Source organism: Xiphias gladius, chromosome 19 (assembly GCF_016859285.1).
Source record: "Xiphias gladius isolate SHS-SW01 ecotype Sanya breed wild chromosome 19, ASM1685928v1, whole genome shotgun sequence".
Taxonomy (NCBI): Eukaryota; Metazoa; Chordata; class Actinopteri; order Istiophoriformes; family Xiphiidae; genus Xiphias; species Xiphias gladius.
The window spans coordinates 15586701-15596598 of record NC_053418.1 but is presented as its reverse complement, the minus strand read 5'-3'; the positions used below and the strand labels follow the sequence as shown (position 1 = coordinate 15596598).

Genomic DNA, 9898 nt, shown 5'->3' with positions numbered 1-9898 from the left:
CTCATAGGGAAATTTTCTTTTCAGCATCCCTCCCCTATAGAGAGGTCAGAGTGCAGCACAGCTTGAGTTTTAGGACGCTCCATCAGGACACCTGAGGGTGCTTGAACTGAAGTCGTCTGTTGAAGGATAGCCTCCTTACTTTTACTGTGCCACCCCTGCTGAACCGAGAGTGTCACTGTGGTGCATTCATCTTAGATGCACTGGACAAAAGGTTTTCTCTGTGGCTATGTTACAGTGCAGAATGGATGAAGCATAAATGTGAATTTAATGCTAGTAGAGATTGCTCCAAACTCCACTGAACCTTGGGTATTATATTTATTAAACCAACAACATGTGTAGTGCTGAAAATTCATTATAAGACTCCTTAAATCACTTAAATCAACCATATTTGAATTACCTTTTAACTCCTTAAAATTTTTTCCTACATTTTGTGTGGAAGTAGGGAGCAAAATCCCCCATAGTTCTTTATCAAAGTGTGAAGCCTCTTCTGAAATATAAAGGATCCTCAGAGTTTCCTTAGAGAGCTTGGTATGCATTTCAAAGAGAAAGCCTATAACTTGCTATCGTGCATGTGTTTGATTATTTATTACCTCTGTCTTTAATAGGAAATTCAATCTGCAGGGCACCGACAGGTCTGTGTGCCCTCCGTGGTGAAAGTGATTTAGCTGAAATGCATCTAAAATAGGTCAGGTAGGCATGCTGCCTGCAAATAAATATCTCCTCATTTGCCAGAGAGCTGCACACAGATAAGGTTTACATGCATAAGCCCACTTCTCGAACATGCTGGGAAATTTTGAAACAGAGGTTCAAATTTCTCTGTTAATGTGCGTTTTTATGTGTAGAAATTCAGTCTCATGAGCATTGAGGTCACTGAATTTTGAACGTTAAAATACTGAGGGATATGGTTGATTCAAGGGATTTAAGGAATCTTATAAAGAAAAGTGGATGTCAAGTGGATGTCAATCAAGCGCAGTCTTCACAGGCCCACGCAGACGTGAGAAGAGGTCTATCAGCCTAATTAGATAAATTGACATGTAGGGTTTACCATGAGTGTGCAGGACCTTTAAAACAATTCTTTGGGAAACACAGCCAGATATATCTGCATTTACAGACACTGTATCACCGACCTGCATCAGCGTCATAACACAATGTCACAATCAGAGACTAGAGGACTTTTAGTGCTGTAGTACTATTATGAAGCAGACGAGAGCTTGGGGTTTCGTTTCTAGTTAGAATTCATCTGTTTTTGTGCTTTTCTGTCTCCTTTTTAAAAAAAAAAAAAAAAACATAATTAAGGTAGGGATGATGGTGAGGCATCTAGTTTTCAAATATTACATTTTCGTTTAAGTTATACACATTGTATCTCAATCTGGAATTTAATATACTATAAATGCAAGTCCACAAACTGATCCATAATAAGATGTATGTATCACAATTACTGTAAAAACAATCTAAATTATTATTATATACTACTATATTATTTTAGAAATACCTTTCAGGTCTTGTTCAACTTTTTTCAAGGGCTAATGTCTGTTGTCACAAAGACTTTTGTATTGTTGTACCACGAGTGTAGCCTCACATCCACCTCAAAGCATAACTAGTCAGAATGTGTCAAGTGGATGTGAACAGCAAAGTGACAAAAACATATAACAGTCCTGTTTTCAGTTTCACTGCCAACACTAAAATGGATTTTTTTTTCACACCTCAGGGTATGTCTGTCCTTTTTTAAAAATAATTTCATCCATTTTTTATCTTCTAGAAAAGAGAGAGTTTCAGGGAGGATCGGGAATCCGGTGTTGTGTTTAGGATTGATGCTGTTCTCCTCACTCATGATAACCTCTTCAAAACAAAATAGCTTAACTAAGTAACGTCTGTGTTTCTTCTTCCTGCAGCAGTTCTTGCTCCTGCTTCCTCATGGTCAGGAGAAACACAACGATTATGACTCCATGAAGCAGGACAACCATGGGGAACTGATTTAATGTCAGTATTGATGGCAGTGTTGTTCTCTCGCCTGAGTTTACAGCAGCTGTTGCTTTTTCTGCGTGTCATTAGAAACATCTGCATCATAAACTGGGGTCTAATTATCGAATCAGTGTGTGTGCCTTATAGTTTGATGACCACTCTGGCCTATCATGCTGCATGCAATTAAATATTTCCTCATTTGCCAGAGAGCTGCAGACAGTTCAGGTTTACATGCATAAGCCCGTTTCTCGAACATGCTGGGAAACAGAGGTGCAAATTTCTCTGTTAAAGTGCATTTTTATGTGTAGAAATTCAGATGCTGTAGAATCTAATGCAGCATTTCTCCTCTGACAGATTTGAACAGATACATCTGGCCAATAACATGCATCTGGCAGGGAAAAGAGGAACATCAGAGCTATATCACAAAACTCTGACACAGGGGTATATATGCATATGTGGTGATTAACATACTTCTCTTTTTCACAGGCCAGAGGACGATTGTAATGGGCCAAAACTACGTTACAAATATGATTTAAAGCTTAACTTGTAACCAAAAACAGTATGAGAATTGAAGAAAATGATTTTAATAACACAATTGCTGGGACCATGGTCAAGTAGAGAGTATCATTAGAAAGTAAGAGCTTTCTCTCAATGTATTCCAGTTATCATTGTAACTGAAATCATCAGTCTGCTACAAATGATTTGCCACATGGGAGTTACAAACACTGCCTAAAATTATTTAAAACATCGTCCACAAATACAAATAAGATGTCTCAAGAGTCACGTAAAGTCAAAATGCAGAACTGAAAGTATTAATGGCATGAAAGTGTTGGGAAAGCACTCAGTCAGCTGATGTTGGTTTTTGTCTGGTGTCAAATACATCTAGAGCAAACAGCTCAGCTCTGTGCACACTCAGCTCTGGACACCATCAAGCCAACAGCAGCAGAAGAAGTAACCTGCAGGTATTTTTTAATGATCTGAATATTATACAGGAATTCATTTAGATTCCAAAACATTTTATATTAATAAACTTTGTTGAAAAATTATGTTGGTCATTAAAAATGTTTTCCTTTTTTCCCCCCACATGAATCTGTAAGACAGCTCTGCTCCTTAAGGAAGAATGGATTATTCAGATGATTATCAGTATCCAGAGTATAACTACAGTTACGAAGACAATTTCACTTTACCGAACAAGCTGGTTTTTCAGCACAAACCAAAGTGTTTACAGGAAGTCCTGTGTGTGTCTTTGCTGGTGGTCAGTGTGATCATTTTTCTGCTGGGCTTCTGCGGAAATGCATTGGTCATCTGGATTTCTGGTTTCAAGATGAAGAAGACGGTCAACACCACGTGGTACCTGAGCCTTGCGATCTCTGACTTTATCTTCTGCGCGTTCCTCCCTTTCAGCATCACCAACATGGCGATGGAGGAGTGGTTCTTTGGCCGCTTCATGTGCAAGTTCACCTCCTCCGTTATGTTCCTCAACATGTTCAGCAGCATCTTCCTCCTGGTCATCATCAGTGTCGACCGCTGTATCTCCGTGATGTTTCCAGTTTGGGCCCAGAACCAGCGCACTGTCAAGAAGGCTACCATTGTTGTTGTCCTGGCCTGGTTTCTTGCTATCACTCTGAGCATTCCCTCTTTGATCTTTCGGGATGTTGGTAGTCACCTGGGTAGGACTATTTGCTTCAACAATTATACATTAAACCAACACAGTCACAAGATAGTTGCATTGAGCCGCTTCCTTGCAGGGTTTATTGTTCCTTTCATCATCATCATTATTTGCTACTCTGTCATCATCCTCAAACTTCGCACCAGCAGGATGACCAAGTCCTCCAAACCCTTCAAAGTGATGTCTGCATTAGTGGCTGCTTTCTTCGTCTGTTGGCTGCCTTACCACGTGTTTGTCCTACTTGAGATGAACTACCGAAACTATGACCACAGTATTTTAATCATTGGGCTCAAAATAGGTACTTTTATGGCAGCAGCAAACAGCTTCTTCAACCCAGTGCTGTACGTGTTCATGGGCAATGACTTCAAGCAGAAGTTCAAGAGCTCTGTGCTCTCAAAGATGGAGAATGCGATGGGAGAGGAAGGCCGCACCACCAGCCGATACCTTTCCAGGTCCAGCTCTATGGACGGCAGAGCTTCTACACACATCTAGAGGTGAAAAACTGCTTCATTCAGTGCAATCATTTGACAACAAAAATGAAATTAAATAACAGAAGCTATAAAATAGGACTTTGCTTGCGATAACACACTCATGAATCAAATTTTTACTGATTCATTCTGTAAATGAACATTTTTGTTGCACTTCTCTGCTCTTGGCAGGATAGAGACTCCTGCTCCCAAATTGTCCTCACAAACACATAATGTAGTTTAAAAATCTTCAATCTTGAGCCGAAATGTAAACATGTATTTAACTCATGTTGCAATGCAGGGTGGGTGCAATCAGTCTCATTCAGCAGAAGGACTGATTTCAGAACAGTATTTGTGCAAAAATTTTGCAGGCAATTTGATAGCAGCACATAGAGGAATTCTAGTTTTAAATAAAAAGACTATAAAATGTGAGGTATATCTCCTGGAACTAAATACATAATAAACATATTAGCATTATTTTGCTCATTTGACAGAGAATTGTTGTAAAGTCATCATTTACTTCCTTGACCTCTGAACTAAAATGTGAAGCTTAAGGCTAAACTGAAGATAACAGTAAAGCCAAGAACTGATGACTGGTATTTCTTTTTCATGCCGTGAAACCTCAGCTGGTCTTCTGGTTTACTGATGTCACAGTACATTTCTGTGTTGCAGAATATACTGTATGTGAGTTATATTAGACTGACCGAAATACAATGTGCAAATGGTTGGAGGTCTGTTGTTGAAGTATGTGCAGTTAAGATAGCTCTCTTATGAATTAGAAAAGTAGAGAAATAGCTGGACTTCTCTACTGCTAATCATACTATATGTGTATTTTTCTTATTTCATGTATAAGAACTGTACAGTGAATGTGATTTGTGCAATAAATATTTGAAAGTTTTTTTCCTAGTTACTGTTTCAGAAATTAAGTTGTAACTATTACAATCAGCTCTTTGATGTATTCTCTCATCTCTCAACATGTGGGCATTATCTGTATTTTGAAGCTAGTTTTTACAAATAAATTAACTAATCCCTTCTTGTGAAAAGTATTTATTTGTAATTTATCCATAGTCGTGATTGGAAAACTGTGGTAGAGACACTCAGAACTTTAACATTAGTTAAAAGAGTTAAGTCAGATTTCGAAGAATTAGATTTAGATTTTTTTTAAATTTGTAGTTATTTGCAGTCAGAAAGTATCACCAAGCACCAACATTTCATGGACAGCATCAATTATTTAATTTACTATTTCTCACTTGGAGTAATAAACATGCATGTACTGTATACAGTGTGATGATATCACCCCTATCACTGTACACCAGTGGTCAGTAGAGTAGGGTGACGTCTTTACACAACATGTTTTCAGGCTCAATTTTTCTCAATCAGAAATATGAGCTCATCATGCCATCTTTTGAAAAAGTAAAATGGTGCATCATCTCCAGGGCCAAAATTATTCTTCCCCTGGAGGTGTAAACTGCACACAGAGATAAAATGAATTTGTATCTGATGTGAACCGTGAACCTTTGAAAAGAATCTCTGTAAAGTAACTTACTTCCTGCTCAGCAACAATAGAGGAATAAGAATGCCAAGAACTAAGGTGACTGGTGATTTTTTTGATGTTGAAAGAGTGGAGCGCACAGAAAAGATGCAGACTCCAAAGGTTACATGAAACACTAGCGGCGAGTCACAATTAAACTTTGTTCAACTTTAACGTGCATAAACCACTGTTTTTACCGTAACAACTGGGCCATGTGCTAACATGAAAGGGCTCACTCAAAATTAACAACGCACAAGAATAATGATTCGACTCTGTGGTTCCCCTCAGCTCTAAAAAGCGCTTTCAACTCATTGTTTTGGTTTTACAGCACAAAACTTTGTTGTTATGGTTCAGACTCTCAACCATGTGTTGAGCTGCAGGAGGCAGTTGTGTCACCAAATGGCAGACACACAGTTAGAGACTAGCTGTTGAACATAGTAGAGAGGTTAGCAGCTAAAGAGCCAGATGTTGGTAGAGACCAAAACAGAGCTAAAAGGAACACTAGACGTACATTCATCAGGTCGTCAGAAACACATTTCTAACTTCTTAGCTTAACATCTTGTGCCATTATCAGGTTATAATATTAATTTGTCCAATTCTTTGGTTCACAGTCCATAATGACAGTCCCTCTGTTGGCCTCTGCTGCTTTGTTTCTAGTGGTAATTAGCATATGTCAGTATGCTAACATGTTAAACTAAGATGTTGAACATGGTAAACATTATACCTGCCAAACATCATCTTGTTAGCATTGTAACTGTGAAATGTTAGCATGCAGATTTTAGCATTTAGCCCTGACCATCACAGAGCTACTAGCATGGCTGTAGACTTGTGTTCATTTTTATTTCTTGGCCACCCAACCTTCTGTGTTTTTTACAAGAAATCCGAGCCATGCACATTGGACAATAACACAACTGCATGTAGTGGTAAATTACTTTTAATTTAGTGTATTTAAAAATGTTAGGGTATATCATATATTAATTAGAGAATAGTAAGTACTGCTTTTATTCATTCTATGGCTTAATGCGTTTAATGGAGGGGCCTGGGGGTTCCAGATATTCTTTGATCTCCAAAAACACGACACCTTTTTACTAGTCATTTCAGTTCCAACATTTCCTCTGAAAGCATGTGTAAAAAGAGTGGGCCATAGTAACTTATTTAATGTCCTCATTTATTGGGCTTTATCACATTACATTCATTCCATAGAAAATACATTCAAACAAGACACCTATGTTCAGAAAGTGCCTGCTTGTCAATGAAAGAGAGAGCCAATAAAATTTAAAGCATGTGTTAAAATAGAAACAATTTCTCCTGTTTGCTTGTTGCAATACAAATATTTTTGATGTGTCAGCATACACTATAAAAATATATTTATATTATACTGAAAATGGAAGTCAGTTAATGTTTTCTGTCTCTCAGTCACTGGTGTTTTTATGTATGTATATATTCATATATTTATTTATTTATTTGTATGTTTTTAAGCATATGGCATAGCACAATGAGTACCATTATAAGACGTGCTGCTTATAAAATCTGAGCAGAATTTTTCACTCTTTTGTGAAGATTTTTTTCTAATTATGAAGAGTAAAATTATCACCAGCTTTAACTTTCATAGCTCTTCTTACAACAAAGAAATAAAAATAAACAACAGTTTTACCATTCAGTATGATTAGCTAAAAATAAATCTATAACGATCACTACTACTAAAAGTATCCTCTAATCTATAACATGAGTGTAATGCCTAATTCCTCAGTGATCTTTGGGGCAAGTGTTGCACAGCAAAGTGCTTTTTGGATTTCTGCATCGAGTCCAGTGTTAAGAAAACATATTCACAACCAATTTAGTCACGTGTGCACTGCACACCAGAGATAAATAAATGCTGTAGAGATAAATCCTCTTCTCTCCTTGAGTCAGTGCCTTCAAGAGGGATTATTCAACTTCTTGAATATGAGGAGCTGAGAATTGAGTTTCTTTACCTCTAAGACATCAAAAACATGTTTTCTCTTACGTACAGTAAGTTGAATAACTTACAAAAACTCGGAAACACGCAGTATCAGCATCAGGTAGTTAAAGCCTGCATATTACGTTTTTCCCTCTAAAAAAGGGCTCAAAGTTTTTAAGTGTTCAGCGAAGTTCATGTATAAAATAGTAGTATTCTGTAACTGTGATAGCAGCGGAAAATTTTATGTTTTGATTACTGGTAATAGTTATTTCTCTTTTGCACAAAATAAGCTCACTTTGCAGTATTGTATCATAATTTGGGTCAGATGTTTTTTCACTGGCAACGCATCACCCAGCACAGTCAGATCTCTGTAGTCACAGCTATTGTACCTTCTACATGTTAAGGCATGTGCACATGCCTACACAGCACATGTGCATAGAGCAGGAAAATAAGTGCTTTCCATTCTTTTCATTCAGCCAAAGAGAAAAACAAACCCCCCCACTTAAAATGGTCTTCTGGTCTTCTATTAATGCATGAAAAAAAAGAAAAGAAAATAAGAGGGTAAATACACTGATTTCTTCTCACTACAGCTTCAACCTATAAGACTTCACAGAAAAATAATTGAAAAAAGTATTTAAGTCATGTAATCCTACAAAACACGGTGCAGAACTTTTTGACAGAACAGTCCAATTAAGTGAGAAAAAAGAGGAAACATGGGGATCACATACTGTGTATCATCTTGGCATATATTCCTCTGGAACTCCAGACATGTTCCTTTTCTTCAATGCAGCGTCTACCGTTGCGATCAGTTCGTTAATGTTTGCTCGCATTTTGCTCGTATACGGGTCATATTCAAGTTTTCGCAGCCCTGATCGCTTGAAGTTCCCATCTTTCTGGCCCTCAACACAGAGCAGGCGGTCCTCAGAAACCTTCAAACCCAGAAACTGTACCATCCCCTTGAGCTGGGAGAACAGGTCCCTCTTCAGGTCCTCAAAGTGGACCACATGGACGTTCTTCCCATAATTCAACCAGTCCAACGTGTGGGACGCCCACCAAGGGGCATAGTTCTTCACAAACTCGGGCCACTCTGCAGGACAAATGAGAGCACACAAAATAATTTTAACAAGGACTTACAGGTGCCAGTCCTCTCAACAAAGGCCATGATATTTTGTAAATTGAAAAAAGGGAGACAACTACTCAACCACTCAGTTTGTCTGAATAAATCTGAAGGGCCTGTGTGTTACTTTTAAGAATTACACTTGAAAATACTCTAAAGAACCAGTAAAAAGTACATTTATCAATCCACCTACTCCTAAGTAGAATGAAGTGTAGGAGTAACGTTTAAGAACCGTTGTCAAGTGTTCACATGATTGATTGGATGTATGCTCAGAGCAGGGATAGCCAATCCAACACAAGGATTTACTGTCATTTCTGCCTGATTGTTCACTCCTAAAATTCTTTTAGTGGTTATTCTTTTATTTGTGTGAAAACTTTGATATTATCTAGCAATTGATGTGTGAAATTAACAACAACCCAACAGCTACTGGAGCAGCAAAGAAATTTTACTGCTGGCAGAGGAGGTACATCAGGGAAATCATATAACAATGAGAATTTAGAACCCCATGACAAAATCCAGAGAATGAAATTGTGTGGAAAGTGATTGCAAACAAAATGAATGGCAGATCTATTCTTGTTGTCTGCTACTCTAATGAATGAAAAAAGTGGTTTATCATTTGGAGATAACAGCTTACAAAAGAAAGCAGAGGCTATAAGATGAGTGTTTTTAAGTTGCGAGAAATTTGATCAGTAGCTTTAACTTTTAGATTTTCCTTAAAGTCTGAAATTTCATTTTTTTTCAGATTGATAAATACAGGCCCTGATCTCTAAACAAAACAACAAAACAACAAAACGCAATAACTAAATAGGGAAATAAAATAAATAACAAGCTAAAACCACCAATGTGGGAACTGAATGAAGGGGAAGTGAAAGACATGATATTCTTCACTGATGTAATTTAGGTTGAGAGATCCGGTGCAAGTCAGGGCAGGCTACATTAAGTCACTTCTGAAATGTTTGCACATTTAAATGGACATTCTTGGTTGCCAAAAAGACTGCAGAGGTTTACTCATTGATAATCTACTGTCCTACAAAAGCAGCAGCTGGCAGGAGCTGTGCTTCATTAGCATGCATCTTTACTGTTAGGAGAGGTTGTCGTTAAAGTTTAAAGCCTGCTGAGTTTGCAGTGCTGTCTCAGAAACCAATGAGAGAGGCAACTTTAGTACCAGAGTTGACAGAATATTATATACTGCATCTAAAAGCACAACCGGCTA

At 37.8% G+C, this 9898-nt stretch overlaps 2 protein-coding genes across 5 annotated transcripts in view; one reads left to right on the top strand and one right to left on the bottom strand.

Annotated features, from left to right (window-relative positions):
* Positions 1–2847: 2847 nt before the first annotated feature.
* On the top strand, positions 2848–5112 carry cmklr1 (chemokine-like receptor 1). 2 transcript variants are annotated; one of them, XM_040154351.1, is made up of 2 exons: positions 2848–2924; positions 3060–5112. In XM_040154351.1, exon 2 carries the CDS (start codon positions 3083–3085, stop codon positions 4121–4123), a length of 1041 nt encoding a protein of 346 aa, XP_040010285.1. In that variant the 5' UTR covers positions 2848–2924; positions 3060–3082; the 3' UTR covers positions 4124–5112. The 2 variants fall into 2 exon arrangements, with proteins under 2 accessions (XP_040010285.1, XP_040010286.1); XM_040154352.1 differs by having other exon boundaries at positions 2874–2924; positions 3064–5112.
* A 1528-nt stretch (positions 5113–6640) lies between these two features.
* The window catches only part of wscd2 (WSC domain containing 2), a 36982-nt gene continuing 33724 nt past the window's right edge, over positions 6641–9898 (bottom strand). For 2 of the 3 annotated variants that reach the window (XM_040156183.1, XM_040156181.1), the window contains one exon: positions 6641–8655. In XM_040156183.1, the coding sequence (XP_040012117.1) occupies positions 8303–8655 (353 nt within the window). In that variant the 3' untranslated portion in view covers positions 6641–8302. The remainder of the gene's footprint in view (positions 8656–9898) is intronic. The other variant, XM_040156184.1, reaches the window with a different exon arrangement.